The 23,648-nt window shown below is 39.8% G+C and overlaps 1 protein-coding gene across 2 annotated transcripts; it reads right to left on the bottom strand.

The window, feature by feature from the left end:
* Positions 1-27: 27 nt before the first annotated feature.
* On the bottom strand, positions 28-23,209 carry ttc39a (tetratricopeptide repeat domain 39A). 2 transcript variants are annotated; one of them, XM_047587918.1, is made up of 21 exons: positions 22,911-23,209; positions 21,808-21,858; positions 21,623-21,673; positions 21,272-21,325; positions 14,632-14,736; positions 7,894-8,025; positions 7,226-7,266; positions 6,901-6,968; positions 6,747-6,811; positions 6,516-6,615; positions 6,188-6,253; positions 5,531-5,639; positions 5,378-5,445; positions 5,235-5,294; positions 4,462-4,623; positions 4,025-4,116; positions 3,640-3,760; positions 2,810-2,921; positions 2,497-2,611; positions 2,162-2,278; positions 28-1,940 (listed from the first exon to the last, which is right to left on the bottom strand). In XM_047587918.1, exons 1-21 carry the CDS (start codon positions 22,961-22,963, stop codon positions 1,826-1,828), a joined length of 1,857 nt encoding a protein of 618 aa, XP_047443874.1. In that variant the 5' UTR covers positions 22,964-23,209; the 3' UTR covers positions 28-1,825. The 2 variants fall into 2 exon arrangements, with proteins under 2 accessions (XP_047443874.1, XP_047443873.1); XM_047587917.1 differs by lacking the exons at positions 21,272-21,325; positions 21,623-21,673; positions 21,808-21,858; positions 22,911-23,209 and adding an exon at positions 18,702-19,035.
* Positions 23,210-23,648: the final 439 nt, after the last annotated feature.

Here is a 23,648-nt window from a genome sequence, read left to right as displayed (position 1 = left end):
AGGAAAAAAAGACGACACAAAATGAGATGTTTTTGTGACTTATCATCATTTCATCTTAAATTACAACAGAAACATTCAGTATGTACAGGAATGTCATTCTGCATAGTGGTAGCCATGCCCAGTAAAATATGCAGACTGTAAACATCACAACGCCACTCAGTTTAGATAGAAGCTTATAAGAGTAAAACCAAAGGGCAAGAAAAATAAGCTTCATTAATTATAGGAAAGCGATTTGCTATCGAAATATTCAGGAAAGTAACGGCTGTTAGAATAATAATATGAATACATGTCTTCCACCATTAAAAAAACAACTTGAAACTGACTCCTATTCTTCCCGGTCTTCATCTTGAATCCCAAACCTCATTCTAATCATGAATAAATCAGCAGTATTCAAATTCCAACACTTGAGACACCATCTTAGTTTCTACATTTTGAACGCCCGCTTGCAAGTAAGCTGCATCTCCGAAAACCTAACCACCAACCACGGAAAAGTTGACTCCTATTTGTTCGTATACAGATTACTATTTTTATACAGTATGTAGTTAAGTTATAACATTCAAATGTTTCTGTGGGTGGTTCTAGGTGAGCATGGCTGACACAGGAGCAGCAGAGGAAGTTCACATACTGTGAGAGATTCTTCACCTACTAAAGATGCAGCAGACAGACAAGCACGCAGGCCTTCGCTGCTCACTGTGAATGGCCGGTTTTGTTCGAGCTCAAGTAGTGCTGGAGTACGTCCTACACACCAGGAGGAAAAAAGAAGGGAGTCTGCCTTTCTAAAAGACACATTCATCTGTCCTCTTAAAACGGGACAATTTGTGTAAAAGGTGCCATCTACAGTATATAAATGCAAAGAACAACTCTCACTGCAAGTCTTACAAGCATGTTTTTTTTGACCCAGGAAAGTTTGCATGCCTGGCTGGTTTACAAAGCTCTGTGCAAATGCCACAAAATGTAAGTAAATACATCAGGATTTTAGATTTTATCATTTCTTCGAAAGGAAACTGTAAGAGTATTCCGCAAGAATAAAATAGTGTCAATATGTAGTAGTGACAGAAGGAAAATGCTAAGAATGCTCAAATAAATCTAAATAATCTAAATAAACCGATGATTATGTAAAACGCCAGCTTGAACATTGAGAGATGTTATCTTATTTGGATACAATGGTTCTGATCAATGGCACTTTAAAAAAGATCCTCATGAGTTGTTTGAGGAATCTGTCAAATTATGCAAACACATAATTATGTCACACTTTATTAATAGTCTCCAATTTACATTACACACAAATAGTGGGAGTGCTTTGTAGCATACAGGTCAAATGGTCCTGGAATTAGTGTCAGTCCTTTATATGAAGATTGTGTGGTCCAACTCCACAACTCTACAATGAGCACATTGTATCCAGGAGTAGTGGTGGAGGCAAACTGCAGCACACAAATCGGACTTTGTTTTCTACTCTAGTTTGCCCTTCATAAGTCAGCACAATGCAAGGCAAATAAGCCTGCTCGAAGCAATGTTTCATAAATATAGGCACATGTTTTTAATTAGTCTCTATTTTAAATCAAACACACGGAATTGAGGTTCATTATTATATATCTCTCAAAGAGGGCGAAGCAAATCCACCTAAACCAGTCAGGGGCACATAGAGCTGCAGTTGCCTGTAAGGATGGCACACACAGGAAAAATATGTCTTCCTCTTCTCCTACCATCTTGACGAGAAAAACAAATCTCCCGCCATAATAGGCGGGGTTGAGCTGGTCTTAGTGGTGTATTGTGGGACAGCAGAAACAGCAAGCTGTCTCTGCTCTAGTGTGCCCTCCTCTGTCTGTTATGGACTGGAGGGCACATGAATGCCATTCTCCCCGGTGCCCTTGGCCTTGTGCAAAGCAGCTTGTATACGGAAGTGTGTCCGCGACTCCATCGAGTAGTTTTTGTAATTTTGCCTGTAACAGAGCAAGAAGAGTCGTTTACAGTCACACCACCAGTGAAATTAAATTGTAAAACTATTTGCAGTGAAGTTGAGTAAACCTTAAATTAAGATTAGTCATTTTTCTAAGACATAATGTATCACTGAAAACCATGACGATTCAGGTATGGATATAAAAAACAATATCAAAAATGAGTACAGATAGCTTGGATGTGTTCTGCAGGCTGAAAGTCTTACTTCGCTGATTCCAGGAGTTTAATAGCTTCATCTTTTCTCCCTTGCTGCAGGCACAGCAGCCCGTGTTCCAGCAGGGCATTAGGAACCAGGTAGTGGTCATACTTGATCTGAGTCTCGCTGCAGGAAACACAACATGGTGGTGGATGCAAGTCAGCATGAAGAAAGATTCACTTTAACTCTTGAACTGTTTATTTTTCCAAGATGAATGTCTTCACCAAAAGGTGCACAAGTAAATTCTATTTGGCTAATCAGTGATGCAAGCATCTAGAGAAAGTCTAGTTTAGTTGCCGTGAAACGTCTGCAGTGTAGTGTCCATGTCTAGGTATGTGACTTACTTGCAAAGAACAAGTGTGAAGTAGTGTTCAGCTTCCTCTTGGTGCCCCAGATGTTTGAGACAGAGACCCTTCAGGAGGCTCAGCAGACACTGGTCATCTATGGAGAACTCTGTTCCTGACAAAAAGTTTGCACCAAACAGATGACAAAACTCAGCATTTTCAATAATTATATGTATGGACAACATCCGTTTCTAATGTGCTTGGATTTAATCAGGAATCTGAGTTTCCTTGGAATCAACTTAAACGGGTTAAGTTCAAAAGAAAATCAAATTAGAATTTGATATTTATGAATGTGGTTAATTGTTTTGTATACTTGGGGCGTTTTCAAGTTTTGCCTGTGCCTCGTCCAGTGTTTTCAGCATGCCCTCTGTTAGGTCTTTGTGTTTGCCAATGACTGTATAGCCGTTCCAGATGTACATCATCTCCTAGACAACAAACAAACATATGCAAAAATCATGCAGAGACGACAGAAAGGTTTGTTTTACACTGACAAAAGGGATCATGAGATGTCATTTGTCTGCAACTTTAATGGTTGCTATTAAAACTCAGTCTAACTTTAAACTGCTGTGTATGGGCCGTAAAAATGTTGATGATAGCTTGACATGATGTCTCGACTTCTGCTCATAGAGCTACAATAGAGGTAGCATGTTTTCTGTGTCACACAGGCTTTGCCCTGTGAGTACTGCTGCAGCCTTGGGATAAGCTAAATACAACTCATCACATATCCTACCCAGAAAAAACTCTCTGATAAGCTCCAGCTATATGACAGATTTGTGAAATGTCATAATGCATACATTATGTATTACAATATTTTTACTCTCTCATCCCACTCTGGCCTTTAGCTGAAATAGAACAAATGTTATTCCTTGGAACCCCTGTTCTATGGGCACAGGGTTACCACCCTTTGCTACATGTATCTTCTGACAGCAGGTCAGAATATCTGAACAGCCTCAAAGATCACAGGATTAATAGGGAGGCATACAGAATATACTGTATTATGAAGTTTGAAAAAAACTACTGATATATTAGTTGAACTAGTTTAAATAAATGATCTCACACTTCACAGTCAACTGTGTAAAATCCAGTCATGCTACAAGACATATAATACAATACAAGAGTGGGCAGCCATTGTTCAGTACTGACCAGTGGAGGAGCTGGAAGAGGAACTGGTTTTTCCTCAAAGTAGCGACGGGCTTTCCTGATGGCAAACTTCTCTGTTGGTAAAGATTTTCCAGCTATTTTCTGCTTTAGCCCTGGTACCTGCCTGAAAAATAATACAATATACACTACATATACATATCAGTGGTATAGAGAAAGTAGATAATATATTGTATGTAATTTCCAATCTAATTTTTACAATCAGAAAACAACTATATCATCCATTTTGAAAGAGAATTTAATGTTAAAATTACAGATTAAATTACAGATTGTTCCCTACCAAAGAGATGGGTTTATGGTGTCAGTAGATATGTAGTATAACAGAACCTGCAACGTTTCATTGTGGCTGCTGTCACTAGCTTCTGCATACCTGAACAGAGTTAGGGCAGTTTCCCCGAAGGTTAGGCAATCATCCTGACTCAGCATGCTGAGGTAGGCTGCTTTCATATACGCATAGGTAGCCTGAGGGAAAGAAAAATGCGGTTACTACTGCAAACGCACCTTATATTTTAAAATCAGACAAGGAGAGAAAATGTGTCAGGGACCGCTGGGGCACCTGCAGCAATGCTATTTTTTATACGTTTCTTTTGTGAGCTGAGAGAAGGTGGACAATATTTCTGCTTATAAAAACTATAAAAATGCACCCCTCTTCTCTAACTACTTATCATGTAGATGGAGACTATTGCAGCTGGGACTGGGCCAGAAGTGGACTACATGTTCGCCTAGTTTATCTTGACTTGTCTAATTTTGATTTTGCATTCATTAATTAGCAAGGCCACACTCCAGCGCCGTAATATGGCAGCCCACCTTGGACCATGAGTTCTCCTTGCTGAGCAGGTCAGCATAGAAGTAGGCCATCTTCCAGTGTCTTTTGTATGTGAAGCACCACATCAACTCCCAGTAGCACATGTGGTGGAACTGCTTCCACTGCTGCTGAGCCTCACAGCACTCCTCAAAACGCTTTATAGCCTGGCAGAGAGATACAAACGTTAAAATTCTATTCTTCCTAAACACGTTCAGTTTGTGGACAGCAGCAGTCTGTGACAAGCAGAAACAGAAAAAGATTAACATGTAAAAAGTAGTGGACTCTAAGTGTTTTTCCAGAACATCATCAAGTCAGAGCAGTGGATCTTCAGAAATGTCACTATTTTATAAGACATTTGTGTGAAACTTTGTAATAATTAGAATATGAATTGATGACTGATGGCCAAAAATATGTTTCTGAGTTTGTTGAAAAGTTCGAGTGGAAAAAAGTGGAAATCCCGCCTACACATTCCTAATCATTTCACACGTCCAGTTATAATCAAGAATGTGTTTCATGAGATCACAGTGACCTATAGTTTGAAGAAACTGCCTCCAGTCATGGCTGTCACATGCAAAGAGGCATGTCACAGGCATCAAAAAGAATCTACTGAGTCATTTCGTTTCAGTTTTCATTGCTACATTACATACCCTAACCTGACATTAGTTCAGGAATGGAAACAGTGATCCAGAGATAAACACCGTAAGTACAGTCAGCTATCTCAACATAAAAATGAGACACGTGTTAGTTTTATTATAGACTGATTTGATGGACTTACAGCATCCAGGTTGCCTTTAATCTCTTCTATTCGACCAGCAAAGAACAAAAAGATGGATCCCTGGGAACAAAGACAAAACACAGTTTATTTAAATGGAATTTCTAACCATGCAGAAATGACAAGAAAAAAGATTTGTGGCAAACCTTAGGATATTTCTTGAGATATGGCTGCAGCAGTTTCTCTGCATCTTCAACATCTCCTTCTCCGGTGCCTGCGGGACACAATACAAGCTGATGTTTATGACTATTTTTATGGTTGGTTTGTGTGTGTGTGTGTGTGTGTGTGTCATTGCTTACCTAAAATAAAGCTCATGAATGTGTGATAACAGAGCAGCAGCATGTTACACAGGAAGGACCTGAATGTGCTTTCTGCAGAGCCCTCCTGGAGCTGCTGGAGACCAAAATCCTGCAAGAATACACACAAAAATCAAGCCACTGTCAGGGAGGACCTGATGGTCAATTAACAGTAAAACCAGCACACAAATAACATAAAAATATAGCCTGCTATAGAAATGTTCAGTGTGCTTTTAGTGACTGGTTTGTGTGTATAATATGACGATACATAATTCAAGATATACAATATATTCATATTTGCTGAACCAACAAAAGAGAAATCAGTCATATTAATAGCAACCAAAGTAATACCAGAATACCTTGAACATTCTCTCATACATGAATTAAATCAGTAGTGAAAGAACCTTTATTCATTCTTTTAGCACAACAAATAATACGAATTCACCGTGCTGAGTAATGGTACAGTAATTCATACAGTCAAGTCACCATGCTCAAAGCAGCTTTCATGTTACTGAGCCGTAAAGATATGAAAAGTTTCATTTCGTACTCCCACTTAAGGTGACAGGTTAAGCGGTGTCATCTCAGTATTAGTCAGATGAGTTTTACCAGCGTACTTTACGGACAATTATACTGAGAGCTACTCTTTTCAGAAGGACCCACCTTATTACCAGAGAAACCGACAAACTCCAGCAGCTTGAGCGTGCGTGTGGGCAACATGGAAATCATCTGGAGGAAGTAGACAAGCAGTGGATGTAAAGAAATTACGTGGCTGTTTTTTTTGTCATTAAAACACTGCTGGCTTTCCAGGAAATTATCTTCAACTTTTGAAACTTTGAAGTGATTGTAATTTTTGCTTAGGACAGACGGAGTATCTGTTCATTAGATTATACAGTAGTTACATATGTACATATACTCAGGTTATAATTAGGTTTAAGACACATTAAAAAGTCATTAACCCACAAACTAACACAATAAGTTTTACACTCACTAGATTGAAGGCTCCTACTCCCAGCTTAACGCCGCCCTCAAAATGGCCGTGGTTGTCACCATGAGTGTATCCAGTGGACTGGAGGACAGTGTGAAGCTCTCTGTGAGGTAAAGATCAAGGAAGTCAAACCGAAGGAAAGAAACAAAAGTGGCACAAAGTAATATGGAAGAACTTAAAAAAAAGATCTGCAAGAACACAGAGAATGATACGAGTCACTCTAGAAATTCTCACTTGTAAGTCTGGTAGCTATTCCTCACTTTGATTCCCCCTTTGATGAAACTGATCATGTTTTCATCCTGAGTAAAGAGCAAGTGAAGTTTAAACACAGAGAAAATTATCAGTGGTGGCAGATTCAGGTACATTTATGTCAGACGTTGGTTCTGACCTGAAGGAAGGTGAGTGCTGCCCTCTGCAGGAGACATTCGGCGTAACACACCTCAGCGTGGAGTTCCTCTGAGGTGAAAATGATTATGCCATAGTTATCTTCAGTCAGACTGTCTGATAGTTCAGCAGAGTCCATGGGCTGCAGCTAATGGCCCAGCAGACATACACATGCACACACGGTATTTTTAACTCGAGTGCACGCACAAAAAACGGATGTTTCAAACTAGAACATTTCACACAAGCTTCGTTCAAGTGCTCACACGTACAAACCGCTGTCCTTTAGTATGAACTAATGTGATACATTTAACTCATCCGGTTTCACTGACCTTCTGTAAAGCTTTTGGAGAATGTTGACTTCTTCCGGTTCCTGTCAGAGAGAAAGCGCATTTTAAAACATGAATAAAAACATTGTGTCTTTCAGCAGCCTTGTGCTTCCCTCAGTCGTTTCCTCACTTATCTTGTTTCCATGTAGCCAGTGACTCAGCCTGATTTTAGTAAAGACAGGAGGCTGAACTCCAGCAGGGTGAAGTTACCGCAAGAAAAGTTGCTGACTTTGCCACACACACAAAAAGAAGCAAGAAAAGCTGCTACCCTGTGCTCAGATCTGTCTGGTCTGAAAGACACCATTTATCAGGTGGGCTAATCAGATGTATTTTAAGTCCAGTCTGAGTCATTATGGATTCTCACAGCAGTTTCAGCACAAACTGTAACAGACAGTTGTGACATTCTCAGGGCCAGTGAGTCAGCATGACCTTTGCGTGCTTTTTGGTTTTATTGTGATGTTCCCAACTGGATCCAGTGTGCAGCATATTGGAACATCAGACTCATTTTCACCGCATTTTATACTTAAATATTTAATTCCCAAAAATGGACTTGGCCCCTGACTTTCAACAGACAAACTATGTTTCTGAAGCTAGAGAGGAACTAAAATAAACATTGTCACTCTTTATCAGCTGAGCATAACAGCATAATTTAAGTGTGGGAAAAGTCTCACCGCTGACAGATGGCCTGCGCCTCCTTCATGGTGTTCCCCGCGACCAGAATGTGCTGCGGGTCAAAGGTCATCATGGCCTGCATTTCCAGTATAGTGGCATAGGTCAGAGCGTGGTACATGCTGTCTTTGGTTCTGAAAGGGGAAATATATTTTTGTTAAGCCACGCTGGTCTCGTAACAAGGTCAGATAGATGATGGTTGAATTCATATAACAGTCACTTGGTCAGGCAGCATAAACATGAGGACAGAATAATCAGTTACTGCTAACAACAGACAGGTGTCACTGTAAGGAAGACCAAAATCATTAGATCAAAAAAACAACTACCTATTTATATTTTGTTTGTGTGCCACATGACTCCTTCTGTTTAACAAGAGTGGCTTTTGTTGGTTTAAAGCTGATACAAACAAGTAAAAGTGTTTGTGTGTGAAAAGCATTATTTCTTAAATTAATTACGGGACTGCAACACTCTTGTCGACTAAAGTCCAACTAAAGCTGATGTTTAAAATAGCCTTACACTTTCTTTATTTGCTGTGGGTTTGCGCATGTAACACTCTCACGCACGCATACACAAGGACACATATACATATAAAAATAATTTAGTTTGGTGTGCCACATGACAGAAGAGAATTATATTCTATATAACCCAATAAGAATCGCCCTTATTGGTTTTAATGTGATATGGAGAAGTAAAAGTGTCTGGGTCACCATACATTTATTTTTTCCAGCAGATAGTTTTAAATCATTATCAGAACAACATATCAGTGCAAACAAAGTTACAATAAAGGATATCCTGACAACAATTTAGAGTCCAGAGATGATAGTTTAAATAGTGTGAAATAATATGTATGTAAATAAAGAAGATGTAAAACACACACAAAGACATGGCAGAATTGAAGCACACCAACAAGAGTTTAACAGCTTAATAGTTAAACTGTTCCTATAATTCATTTTAATGTGATAAGGCCAAGTAAAAGTGTTTGTGTCACACACATTCTTCCAGTAGAAATACTTGTTGAACTAGTTAAAAGGTTTCCTCTTCCAGGTCTAAACCATTATTAAGACCCATATCTCAAAGCAAATGAACTTAAACCAAATAACTACCGCATTGTTCCCATTAACACACAGTTATAAAGTTTAAGTAGGTTTTTGTATTCTTTATTTACCCATATATTCTATGTATGTGATGTAATGAACTCATGCAAAACAAACCCACACAGACGTATGGCAGAACGTTTTTGTTAACATAAAGGCAGAGGTGTGTAGAAAGGAATGCCGTCAGTCTGCGTGACTGACATTCCTCTCCTGTCCAACACAAGCAGACTCATGTGGCCAGTCTGTACTGAAACCTGTCACAAACAACAACTACATGAACATATTATTTTAAGTCATATAAGCTAGGGAGAGATAAAGACCTCCAAACTGTAATCAGGCTTAACTTCATTCATATTAGTACAGACAGAACATACAAACATGAAGATATTGAGTCATTAAAGAGAAGCCAACTGAGATTAAAGTGATATCATCTATGTCACTAAAGAGAAGCAAAGCACTGTTATTGCAAAGCTTCAGCTGTTCTAAATAACTTTACTCAGTTCTAGCCCAATGATCAACGTCAAACAAAAAGCGACTCGACCAGGAAGCAACAGGAGGCAGCCAGAGGAGGCGGAGATGCAGACTGAGAAGCAAAGAGATTTGCCTGCCTCACATTTCCATTGCGTCAGGCTCATTTATGCAAGACAGCAACTCAAGCTGAGGAACCTTTTAAGATGGAGCCGTGTGGTGAACTCGGCTGAATGTGCTGAAAGTGGCTGAGAATTTGAAGCATTTCACACGAGGCCTTCAGTCGGCATCGCTGATACGAAGGCCATTGTCCATCTGACGGCACAGGTTTCTAACATATTTTCAGCACAATGTCCCATGGTGCAAGGGAGGAGCTGCTTTGTAATTTCCTAAAAGCGCATGTGGACAGACACGCCTTCCATTGTAAAATAATAGTACATCTGTTTCCAGTTGTATCAGTCGTAATACTGAATTTAAAAGATTGTCCCGAAATGAAACAAAAACATTGACAACTTTGTGACATGGATGGATAAAAGCCCATCACAGTAATTCACCTCACAAGAGATCTTAATACATTTCTGATCCTTTATTAGACAGACCTCTCTGTATTTGCAGATACATGCTTAGCTGACATTGTGGCCTGCAGTAGTGTGTTAAGACTTTGTCTTACATCTTCTTTGTGACTGCTGGTTTAACACTACATGAGCCAACATGTTGCTAATCTTAGGTCTCAAATATTACAATTAGAATGAGTCAGGAGTGTTTTTAAATATTTCTTTCATCCTCCACTAGTCGCTTTGGTTAAGGTTTTGTGTAAGGTTTTGTGTATTCGATTGTCCCCATTACAGAATATAAACCTTACATTCTACACATTTGTCTGATTCATTAGTTTTATTTCAATTTAATTACATAATAATTCCCGATTCCTCTTTTGGCCAGAGTTCATGACAGGTGAGAGATTTCCTGGCAACTGAAACATACTTTTGTGAATCCCGCTTCCGTCTTTACTGCTAAATATTTTGTTTTACACACAAGTTTATTTTCCATTCACTACAGATAATACTGTAGTTTACAGGCACTGAAAATGTCAAAGGCAGTCTGCCTCCAACGTCCAGCTCAGTGCATTGGTAAACCTACATGTTTAGTGAGTTCACAACTTTGATGCAGGTCATAAGACCTTTTTTATAGTTGGAGAAAGTTGAATCGGTGTTTTGCTCAAGCACACTTTGCCTTGTACATTACTTTCAGCTACCTGTCATTGTCCTTTTCAGCGTATAACTCACACGAATTTATGCAAAAAATAAATAAATAAAAAATCCCACGGTCAGATTTCCACATGAGATGTGTGTCACATGTCTCAGTTCCTCCCCAGGTGGATAAAAAATAAAATAAAAAAAATGAATGCCACCATTAGTATCTAAGCTGTCCTTGGGTATGACTATTAATATTTTAACCCTGTGAGCTAACAGACTATGAGGCAGAAGTGGTAAACACAAATGGATCTGCTTAAGTTTCACATTTTACAGCTCCTTGTTTCCCACAGATTGGAGGGTTTCTCTTTCGAGCACATTGCAGCAGATGTCCTCACACTTTACATGGCGTCACGTATTCTCAGGTCTGAGACGTAATCACGGTCAGCTTCCTCACAGAAACCTTTTCTGAGGAACAAACTGTGAAGAAGGCTGAATACTTTTAAAACAACGCTTGCATCCTTACTGCGTGACTACTGAATTATATTGTTAAACTAATTACAGGTCACGCCATCATGAAATTCCTCTTTAGGAAGCCACTCAGCAGTTTCAGTAACAACATCTAAAGAGTGGAATTTACTGCTATAGCACATTACAAAAATCAATATTTATCAATGCCTCAGCTGAAGCTGTGGCTTGAGAAGAATCAAAGATATGAATATTAAAATGGACTCGCTTTCAGGCGACCTGCTCTGCTGCCTTCACGTCACCTCTTTTGTTTGTTCTTGGTCTGGGTATGACTCTCTCTGTATGTATCTGTCTGTGCTATTTGTAAGTCATTTTACTTATTTTGCTGTTTAACAGTTAGCCTGGAACAGGTACATGATTTTGTGTTGATTGGTGAGAACTGTCCCCATCCAATAAAATTACTAAATGAAATGAAATCCCATAGCCTTTTTTTCTGGCATTCCTGAGTTGCCCATCCATGTGGCAAATCCAACCATCTGGACTCGAAACAGCTCCAAACAAGCATATACATGTACTGCATGTACGACACATATGTGCATTATAGTGACTGTAAGAGGAAGGAGAGATCAGGACAGAAATGAGGACACCAACTGTGCTGACAGACTGCCAAGCATCAGGTGGCAGCAGCCAGAGGCGTTGCCATGGTAGAGTTAAACAGATTGTCGTCAATCTGATGGAATATTTCACAAATTGCATTACAACCGATGAAACATAGTATGCTTGTGACACCAGAACATTGAGTCTGAGCTAAGAAACTAAGGAAACTAAACTGTGGAGCTAAAAACACAAAGAAAATGCACCTAACAATAACTAAACCAAGCACACAATCTAGCATTTACCAAATTACAAACACTAAGTAGTGGCTGACAGGAAGCTGATCTCATGTCTCACTCTAAACCAGCACTGAAAGGAAGAAACTGGGTCTAAGGAGTGTCCCACAGCCTCAGAGAGAAGAGACAGAATGCTGAAAAAAGCCATAGTGCGACAAAGGTACTCAGAGAATAAAAGATGAACAATGGAGTAACCTGATGACGCATTGTTGGAGTACAGAACTGTGGGCAGGCGTGTGATTCTAGAAAGGGAGTTTGTGTTTGTGTCTCAAAGCAACATGTCAGTCATGTAAAGCCTTAGCCCTGAAGTAGATACTGTGCTGCAGACTGGCTAGTTTAAACCTTTAAGGGCAACTCTGATTATTTGAGTGTTTACTTTCATTTAGTGCACGATTCACAAAAGCCAATTTACACAAAAGTTCATAGTGACCTTTGACCTCTGAACATCAGATATTAATCGGTTCATATTTGAGTGTACTAAATTTAAAGACATTCTCAAGTATTTGCAGAAACAGGTGGGTGGAAAAAAAACAAAAACATAATACATCCTCTGGGTTACTTAACCCCTTACGGCTATGGAAGCCATCAAATGTTTTCAAAGGCTGATGATGTTTCTGTGACAGATCACAGTGGGTAAAAACATCTGAACAGTCTTGCTGCAGTTGTTGTGTTTTCAGCATCTGCAGGTTAACTTAGGTTGCAATTCTACAACAAATGTACTTAAGTTCTGATCTTATGTGTCTAATGTAAGCATCCAATGTTCTAAAAGCATAAAACTGATAAAGGACATTTATACTGAGTGTTATATTTGATCTCATTCATCTACTAGGGTCAAAAGAGTTCTTTCTACAGATCATCCCTGCCTTTCAATCTGACTTTCAAATGGAGTAACGTGACTACATCAGTGAAGTAAAAACAAGATTCTGTAGCAATGCTAGCAGCTCTGTGGGATCAGATGTAGACCCAGCAGAGTGCTGAGCTAAATGTCAACACCAGCAGTTCATAATCATGCAGTCATGGAAACCTGATGCTGTCATTCCCATATACACAGCTGATGATCCCTTACTTACCTCAAACCATAGGCTGATTATCCCCTTTAAAAGGTATTTGAAAAACTGGTTGATACCCAAATCATTAATCATCCCAACACTGGCTCATCTTTGTTATGTCCAATGCAGTTCAGTTTTAGGACCAATCACTCAACAGTTACATGCTACTTTACTGAAAAAGTCAAAGCATCAATGGACAGGGATGGGGTGGAGGGGGCTGTTTTACTTGACCTAGTAAACTTCCATAGAATTTCTGAACCTCACCAAATCCTACCCTTCTTATTGCTCTCAGCTTGTTATAAATGGTGGTCACGACGGATAATTCCTCCAATTATCAACTGGCATTCCACAGGGCTCTGTGTTGGGTCCAGTCTTATTAATGATCTCCCTACTGTGTGGGAGACATGTGACTTTTTATTCTGGGCTGACGACACTCTGATCCTTGGTCATGGGAAGACAGCAGAGGAGGTTCTTATTAAGTTGACTGACACTTTTAAAGATCACATCCTGGCTTAATCACTGCAAATTTACAGTTGAATTGAACTAAAACTGTTTGTATGTATTTCCCATGAAACGCGATGTTGTTATTTCCAGAGAGAAGCCACAAGTTGTCACAAAACTGTATACGAACTCAAATCTCAGTTTCAGAGACCACATAAAAAAGTCGGTAATAAAGTAAAGTTTAGTTAATAGTTTAGTCAAATTTCGGATACATTAGGAATTTCATATCAATTGAAGCAGTGAAAACATACTTCTTCTCCATGGTCATTTCTCATATCATTTACTGTAATAAAACCAACCAAACACTAGATGAAAAACTTTTCAGATTCCATCACCGTCACATTCTAAAGAAGTATTATTATTAAGTCGTAATATTATATACAAAAACATCCGTCTAGTATATAGGGTTCATTCACGGTTCTGCTTCTCCTCCACTATCCGGCTTCATAAATTTTAAATCTACTGCTATAAAAACCACCAGATTTGCAGCAAAAAGAGACTGCACGATCCCATTGAGAAAAGCTGCATTCAGCCAGGCAGTCTTCTCATACAGAGCATCACATCAGTGGAGTAGAGCCACAGTCGGATAGACAGTCCCCATCATAGCACTCATTTAAAGTTAATGCAAAGGAATGACTTTTTGATACCCAAAAAATGTGAGCACTGATTGAGTGTGCATTCATTTTATTGTTACTGTAGTCGGTAACAAATGTTTTCATTGTTCTCATGTGTAAACTGTATAGGGTTATTTGTGTATATGTTGTGTATATGCTGTTCTTATTTATTCTGAAATGCCATAAACCCCTGGTAAAGGGACTGCCAATTAAAGTTAGCCTTTTGGCTCACTCGGGTGCATTTACATTGTCAAAATGTCAAGCAACGTGCTTTGTCAAATAAAGAAACTGAAACTGAAATAATGAAGTCAACCAGCCAATGACATTCAGCCAAGTCGAGCTGCCTGTTTGAGATGCTAACACTGAAACAACTAAAAATACCAAAAAAACACAGATGCTTCTTTGCAGAAAAGCAGGTACGGGCTATTTTTCATTTTACATCTCAAATTTTATATGCATCTCTTACCTGCATCTGAGCCGGGCTTGTGCCTCCTCAAAGTCATTCCTGAGGAACAGATCCAGGGCGGTCATGCAGTCCTCCAGGGCCAGCGTCAGGTCTGACCGCGAGCATCTGCAGAACCAAAATAGACACAGAATCAGCATAAGAAGGTGCTCAAAATTGTGCTTTAAAATATTATCAGGAACAAAGCAAAGATGGTTTGAGGAGTTTTAAATGAATTGTTGGTCATTATTAGACCAAAAATGTAATACAAATGTCTACACCTAGCACATGAGTGGAAAATAAGCTTCATTTTGGACATAATTTTACAGGTCAGATTAGTCAAATATAACACACAGTAGTTCCTTTTCCTTAAAAAAAAAAAAAAAAAAAAAAAAACCGGGTATCCAAAAAAAGCTATGATTTACTGACTGTATGTCTGTTTACTGACACATTCCTCCTTTATTAAATCCATTGCACTCATGTACTACTTCTCGACAGAAACAGAAAGTAAAACACACATCAACCGAGCCAAACAAGCAAAGTGGCTTGAGGCAGTGCTTTGCTGTTGATGTGGTTTGTACTACACTGTAAATTACAGAAGGAATCAGCATGAATTACAGCTCGCACGGCCACTTACATTTAGAAAAAAAATTATCCAAGCTCTACTTATACAGTTTTGCATAGAATGGTCTATTGTATGTGAAGAAGAGATGTTTCTAATGATGGATGATAATGTTGTTTTGTATTTATCTCATGGTGCACATGACCTTCACGTCACGAGTGATATGTGGCCAAACTGGGCGCATGCTCTTTTCCTTCGTCACAAGGCTCACTCGTCTTAGATTTCACTCACGGTGCTTACAATGAAACTGCACAATGTCTTAGTTCTCCACCTCAGGGTGCCAACACGACACAGTATGGGAAAAACACACAATGAGCAGAAGAGGGAATTAGGTTAATGTCTCTCAACATGGCTCTGATTCATTTCTTTGGCTTGGATTGGGACATATTTGTTTTTATTCAATATTGAAAATAAAGAAATAAATAAATAAAATAAATCTTAGATTTATGGCAAACTGTGTGTGTTAGGGTTAGTTCTGACATTTTCCGTGGTTTCACGCAAAGTTAATTTCTGCATTTCCAACTTTAAGTTTGGTGTCATTCTCTGAGCTCTGTGTGAAGCCACTGTGTGTGGAGCCACTGTGTGTGAATCCGCTGTGTTGATCGCGTGAGCGTAAAAATTGCTTGCCATTTACATTTAACGGTCGGGACCCAGTCAGCGTCAGTGTCAGGCAGTGTAGCATCTTTAACACGAACCTTTGCATGTCAACAGCAAACCTCAGGGAGACGCGCAACGACTGGCTTGATTAACAGACTTTGTGTTCCTGTTCATTGAGGAGACACAGAGGAGCTATAAACTGAAAATCAAACACACACCACCACCACTGCCGCCACCACAATGAAGGAGGACAGCTCCGACTAATGACATGCGGGTGACTGTTGCATTCAACATATGACCAGCAGTGAGCTTCCAGAGAGACATAAGGAGCACAATGATCCTAGTCTATGACTGAGTATGACACATGTCTTTAAGATGTCCCCATTTTACCATTAAAGTGATGACTCTGTAATTAAGATCTCTAACAAACAAAAAGTACCAATACTGCAATGCAAAGGTAGTCCGTTACAAGTAAAAGTTATGCATTAAAAAAGTCAAGTATTAGCAGCTTTAAAGTGTATTTAGAGTATGAAAATGAAAGTAGTAGTTTGGGTCCTTTGACTGACGACTGATTATTAAATATGAGAGATTACATGTTCAATATGGAAGCGTCAGTGTGTGAGCAGAGTGCAAATAAAACTGAGATCAGCAAAGGAAGGTGATAGAAGAGATAACAGTGTTCTGATATTCATCATTTTTGGAGTATTTACTAAAATGAAACCATGTGAGATGCCCAGGGGGGGAATCCCTATTGGATGGAGCTCTTAGAAGCTCATCACGTCGTAAATATGACCCTGAAGGTCGGAAACTGCAGTGTGGAGCATCTTTAAACCTTGTTCTAGTATTAATCGTGCTAAATATTCATTTAGCAGTTAGTTGTTTGTTTATTTATCAAATAAGCGTGGAACAAGGTTGGGTGAAATAAAATTAAAAACAGAGGTGAGAAGATGTTTGAAATACAGTACTTGAGTAAATGCACACTGCTACTTTCCACCACAGTAAATACAAAGGACTGATGGTAGCGTATCGCAAATTTAATAAAGAAACTTGTTTTACATTGTTATAATTGAGTGGCTACCAATTGTAATAAATAAAGTGGTGAGTGATACAAACATTAATAATCTCAGAAGGAAATTTAAACCACGTCATGTCATCCCTCAGCGGCCCTTGACTAAATCAAACCAGTCCAACCGGAGCTTTCTCCACTTTATCACTACAGTTTTCTCTCGGTGTGAGTAAAGGTGCAGCGACCGCCCACTGTCACTTTCAATTAAAGTGACAAGCCTACACAAGAACATCATCCATTAATGAAACATGAACTGAACCTTGGTTGGCAAACCAATACAACACTGCACGGGATGGAAGTGCGTTTTTATTAAGAGTGCCTGCCTGCTGGAAAGGAGGTTAAGACGATTTAGGATGAACATGACACCATGAAGCTACATTGCTTTTCCTGTCTACATGTGTTCAGTGGATGGGGTGACAGGGCAGCTTTTAGGGGCTAAAAAATGAATCTGTATGCTCCACATAAGTCAAAATTGCTCAGTGTTTTTCAGGGACACAATTTCAGGGGGCAGGAATGACTGGAGAAAAAAAAAAGGAACTGGAGGTCACACCTCTTGAGGACAACGCTGTCCCTCTGGCACCAATGAGCACCAGCTAGCACGAAATAAACATTTTGTGTGACGCAGGTTGAATGCGGATCAGCCAGTCTAAATCTGAGGCTGTGCTTTCCTCCTGGAAAAGGATGTTGTGCTGCCTTCATGTGGAGCGGGGGAGTGTGTCCCAGGTGGAGGAGTTTTTAAAACTCGGCCTACATCTTTACTCTCATGAACTTTGGAACCAGAAGGAACAAGATCTTACACTTAGAGTTGGAGTCTAATGGCCTGTTGAACACAGGCTGCAAAGATAATCCAATAAATTATACAATTTAATGGATTATAGGTCAGTGTCTTTACTTATCCCACGAAAACAAGACACTTTAACGAGTGAGTACATGTGCACATCACACAACAGCTGTAGTAGACAAAGCTTAAATACTCCCTCATCAATATCGTGTTTTCAGATTCCCATTGAGCTCAAGGTAGATATTTCAACTAACACCAAGATTAATGGGCTTCATCATTTCCTTATAGCTGGAAACTAACTCAACTGGTACTGGCTGACTGGAAAACAAGATTTTGGCAGGTCCACACAGCGAACATGATCTCGAGGCTTGGGGACATGGAAAAGAAAATGAAGCAGCTCTCAGTGCGCGAGCAGCGGTTCTCACACAGTACACGACTGTGTCTTTTAAACAGAGAGCATAAGTGGCAGTTGTGTGTAGGGAAGAAAAGGTATGATGACCACTAAACAAGGAGAGTCCACTGGGCTCAGGATGTGCATACCACGCATTGTCTGGATAATTTCATTTAGCTTCAAATCAGTCACTGATTTCTCCAGAGGGCAACTTGCACAATGATAATCATTATCGGACAAACGCACACAAAGGCACACACATAAATACCTTTAGCACACTAACACTATTCATTTACACACCACTTCATGTGCACACACACGCACGCACACACACACACATTAAATGTCCTTCCAGGAGTGACGAAGCATTAGTTTATCCACTCTGCTTCACAGCGCTTTCAACACATTAATAGCAGCTGGTCTAAGATGTCCAGAGGCCTTGTTGCGTCAAGCTGTGACACAAAAGAGCCGAGCAGCTTCAACAATAAACTGAGCGGGTTTGTCCACATGCCTGAGTGTCAGCGCGCACACACACATTTTCCCTTCACATGATGAACACACAGGTATGACAGAGCATCTCGCAGAGGACATCTGAACAACAAAGACACGTCATCCCAACACGCAGCAAGTATCTTACCCATTTGACAGAGCTTCTTCCTCTCCTGACATTTTCATCTGGCACAGTGTGAGTGTGTGTGTGTGTGTGAAAGAGAAACAGAGAAAGAGACAGAAGTGAGAGATAAAGAAAATTGCAGAAGTGAAGGTGAGCCCAGGGCCTTTTCCAGCAGCGCAGTGTAATGGTCTGTGTCTCTTTCTGTAGCAGCAGAAACAAGAGCAGGAGCAGCAGAAGGGCAGGCTGGTGAAAGAGCAAGAGAAAGAGAGAGGGAGAGATAGAGAGGGGGACGACTGACGGAGAAAGGAGGGGAGGAAGAGAGGGGGAAGAGGTGGGACACAGCAGCCACAGGAGCCCTTAATAAGATTGGGATGACTATCATACATGAGGAGAGAACACACAGTCTATCTGTGCTGTCTCTAACACACACACACACACACACACTAAGACACACACATGCACAACGCCTGTCCCACCTACTTCCGATCATCACCCTCATGCTACACACTGCAGTCTGTGCTCTGACTGGTTGGTGCTAAATAGGGGGCGGAGCTAAAATGCACACTGACGTTTTTTTTTTTTTATATAAGACATTAAAATAGTGAAAAACTAGGAGGAAGAAAACAGCGACAGGAACGATGACAAGGCTCCCTTTCACTCCCAACATAAGAACACGTGCGACGCTTCGTGCGGGAGTAGGTGAGGGCGGTGAGGCTTTAAAAGTGGGATGAGAAATTGCTGATACATTGTGAGGATCTCAGCTGGTCAGGTCTGCTGCTGCAGTGGCAGAGACTGAACACTGCAGCGAGCAGAGAGTCCAGAAATAGAAGACACAGATGCAGCACCGCAGCTCGTACTGAAGACACACAAGAACTAAGGTCAACTGCTAAACGAAGGAGTTACACAAATTTACCACAGTAAATTACAACTGTGTCAGCTGTGTCATTCCTTCTAAATCTGCAGAGAGAGAAAAATAAAAAATTGAATATTATCCAAAGTTAGAACATGCGAAAACGAGTCATCCCTTTGAGCGCTGGCTGACAGGATTAAATAAACTATTGCAATGAAGCACAGGTCACACAAGACTCTAATTTTAGTCCTGGATTGTGCAATCTAAGTGTTCTGACAAAGAAAAATATGATTCCTCTGCTTGAGGTTTTTCAAATTCGAGTGTAATTAAATAGATTTTACGCTTCTCATACAAATGTTATTTGGCTCAGAACAGTGTCAGCAGCTAATCATTAACTTCTCTATTAAAAGATTATTTGGTAGATCAAATGTAATAAACAAATGTACTTTTAATAACTTCCTTAAAATTTGTTTTGCTGTGCTGTGCTACGCTGTGCTATGCTGTTATGTTATGCTATACTGTCTTAAATGTTGAGTTATGCTATACTACACTGTGTTGCACTGTGTTGTGTAGTCTTGTGTGTGTTAAATTAGACTATGCTATGTGCTACGCTACGCTATAGTTCTTCGTGTTGTTATGAGTTATTCAACAAAAATACAGTGTTATTCCATGCATCCTATGTGCAATGTATGATCTTAGCCACAAATCAAACTCCTCTCCCTATCAGAGACACTAAAACAACATACAAAGTGGCCGCATGTAGCCACTATAGCACATGTACAAACACTATTAGTCACGTCACACTGCAGCATCTTAAAAGCAGAAGGCCCAACCTCGTGACAATGTGCTCATCAAATATGACACACTTTTCTCTGTTGCAGAAGCCCATAAAAACACAATCACAGGGGTAAGGCACTTTGGCAAAGCACGGACGCACGAGGGGCAACTCCATCAGGCTTTATAGAGTAATAAAAAAAAGCTTAATTGTTGCTTTTATCTTTGTCTCTGCTCTGAGGAGACTAGAGGGTTGAAGGAAGGGGGAGTATGGTTTGATGCTCTACAAACACTACTATTTAAACAATTTGAGCTTTTTTTTAAATGATCTAATATATTAGAATCTAGTATTGTTAAAATATCTATTGCCTTTATGTATAATGCAGTATCAATTTATAACGCTACAGTTAAAATGTCATGTTATCAGCCTGTGTGGAGTTCTGTATTCTATAAGCAAGTAAGTAAGTAAGTAAGCATTAGTTGGCAGGGAACAACCTCCTGTCAGTGTGTAATCTTAAACTTAAAGTAGGACTGAAAGAGGAGCAGGAATAAAACGCATTAATATTCACAAGCTGTCAGTCTTTTAATGAGCATCCAAAAACTAAAGAAGTGCTCATCATGCCTCCGATAAGCAACAGGTATGTGTTCAGACTTAGCCAGAACTTGACACAGGGCGTTCAGACTCAGAGATGATGATATTCTCTGGTTCTCTCTGTGAATTATTGATATGAGGAACAGCAGGAGAAGCTGCATTCATATCGCTGACCTTCTTAAGTTTATTTCAGCTGCAGCTTGCAGTCTGCTCACAGCAGCGTGCTCTGCAGGGCTTCAGACATCATAATAAAAAGGTTATTATGACGAATCTCCTCTTCGTTTAGGTTGAGTTCTAACCAAACATTAATGTGCAATTCCTGTAATCTAAACCTGAGTTTCGCTATATAGTCAGTGAGAGTTCACAGTCAGGTCTTACTCATTTGATGGATTTGTTGATTGCAGTCCATCTTTGTTGTCCTGCAGCTGTAACCTAAGACAGAGGAACAAAATTGAGGATGATTAGAGGATAAAGGGGCATCTCAGGGGATGGAAAGCAGCTGAAAGGCCAGCTATTGTTTGAGGAACATGATCGTGAGAGCCATACAAATATGGACAGTGATATATTTGGACACTCCCAGGTTACTTGTTTCTTGACAATGATTTGCAGATTTCTGCAGATATTAGTGATAAGTGTGATATGGGAGTGCATTCTGGTGACATTTGGTGGTAATATTTAAAAATAAAAGATATGCTCTAAGCAATAGTTTTACATTTTAAAGGGACCTACTTGAAGTCTGTGATGATGGGATCCATGCCTGGATTATTTATGACAGCCAACCTGAGATTTAAAAAAACAAACAAACAAAAAAAAAAAACACGATTCAGTATGAGACAGTGTAGTTAAAAGGTTGAAATGTCTTATTACAGTGGTTTCAACATTGTGAGCACCAGTACTGGGTAATGTGAACGTACTGGCTCGGGGAGTTTGGGCTGTCAGGGATGTCTTGTGCCTTCATGACGTCCCTGTGGAGAGGTCAGAGGTCAGTTTAGAGACAATGTATGAAAGGACATCATGATGGTGACAGGAGGACGTTAGCGAGTCTAAGGAAAGTCTGAGGATCTGAATGGGACTTCAAGCAGGAAATCAAATCAGTTTCAACCAGAAAAAAATGTTCAGGTTAAGAGGCTGTATATTTAAGTAGATACACTGCTGCCCATGAAGTAGGAATGATTTTGTTTTCCTTTCCATTCCTCTTTTAATCCCTATTTATCGGTGTGACGTTGTCACAATCATTTCATGAGAAGAGATGAAAATATTTGATTTCAGCTTTATGATAAACAGGGTAAAGCTGGAAGGTAACAGCTCAATCCATTCCTTTAAAAATATTCAATTACAAGCACAAGTACAGGTACATTATTGCATTTTAATCACACTTATGTATAAAAAAAACTAAATATCACCAATAGATATAGTATTATTAGAAAAATAAAGTGGTTCTGATATATATATCTGCGGCTGCTATCTTACATTAGATTACATAAACATATTTGTGTCGTTGCGTATAGTGCAGGTACAGACAAAAGATATACACGCAGCAGTAAGAGATTATCTTTGTCAGAGAAATGAAGGTAAACATACAGTACTTCTCTCTGAATTACAGCGAAGAAGAGAAATAAAAAGAAAATGGAAAGTTCAGCAGCTCAAAATGTACTTTTATAGTACACTGAAACGACATTACTTGAGTTAGATCATACTGTGGCTTGATTGACAGGATCATGAATGTAATGTTGTCTAACAGGCTGCACATGGGAAACAAACAGTTTACACTCATGGAATAACTATATATAACTATAACAAACATCTTGTATAGAGTTTTTCATTTTGCTTTATCATTTATATAGCTGACACCATTTTTTTTGCGTGTGTGTAGGCTGTTGGACAACCACCTGCGGGCTGCACACACACATGACAACACAATTAGAGAAGTGCGCTTTAATCCGTAGTGTGGAGACAGACAAGTACCGACAGAGCCTGGACTCGCAGTGATGTCTGAAAGCTTCCCTTTGCTACTCACTTTTTGCTGTCATTTTTCTTCACGCTGCGCCTAAGGCTGTTGATAAAACTCATTCCACGGCGCTGGGGTCCAGTTAAGACGGCGGAAGACTGCGGACGGAGAGGGTTTACACGGCGGGCATGGATGAACACACACACACACTAATTACACACGCACGCACGCACGCACACAGACAAACCGGCAGGCTGGAGAGGAGAGGATACAGGCGGCTCACACTCAGGCCACACGGACGAGAATGAGGGGGCAGTCGCAGAGGAGCGTCTCCCTGCTCCGTGACGTGGGAAGGTGTGCTGCTGCTGTCATCATCAAAATAATGACTCTCACATTTAAATGAACGGGAATGCGGCCGCTGGCTTCATGGTCCTAAAGCCCGCCTGATAAGTTATCCCCAGCCTGAGCCTACTGAAACAAGGAGAACGAAGCGAAGCGAGTAAATAAATAGCTTTAACAACACTGGGTCGATTAAAACAATGAAATGAGAAACGTTTATAGATGGTTGACAAATGTGCAATTAATTACACTGTTCACCTTCAGGACAATATGTTCTTTAAGAGCTCAGAAGAAATAATTGCCTTATTCTTTTTAACATTATGTAACAATATAGGTTTTTACTTTTACTATTATACATTTAAACCACATGAGTTAGAACATTTTAAATGCAGAACTTCAGTGCAAAACCCTTTATGTTGAAGTAAATTAGCTCTAAATACTCCTTCCACCATTGACGGTCTATGATGA

This window comes from Mugil cephalus, chromosome 6, assembly GCF_022458985.1.
Source record: "Mugil cephalus isolate CIBA_MC_2020 chromosome 6, CIBA_Mcephalus_1.1, whole genome shotgun sequence".
NCBI classification, from domain to species: domain Eukaryota; kingdom Metazoa; phylum Chordata; class Actinopteri; order Mugiliformes; family Mugilidae; genus Mugil; species Mugil cephalus.
Note: the sequence above shows the minus strand (reverse complement) of the source record. Positions and strands in the feature narration are given on the sequence as shown.

Coding starts and splice junctions, on each gene's coding strand:
- ttc39a (XM_047587918.1), bottom strand. CDS start 22,963: ATGAGTTTTATCAACAGCCTTAGGCGCAGCGTGAAGAAAAATGACAGC. Junction 21,859..22,910: donor AAGAAAAATGACAGCAAAAA/GTGAGTAGCAAA, acceptor ACCTCTCCACAG/GGACGTCATGAAGGCACAAG. Junction 21,326..21,622: donor CCCATCATCACAGACTTCAA/GTAGGTCCCTTT, acceptor CCTCTGTCTTAG/GTTACAGCTGCAGGACAACA.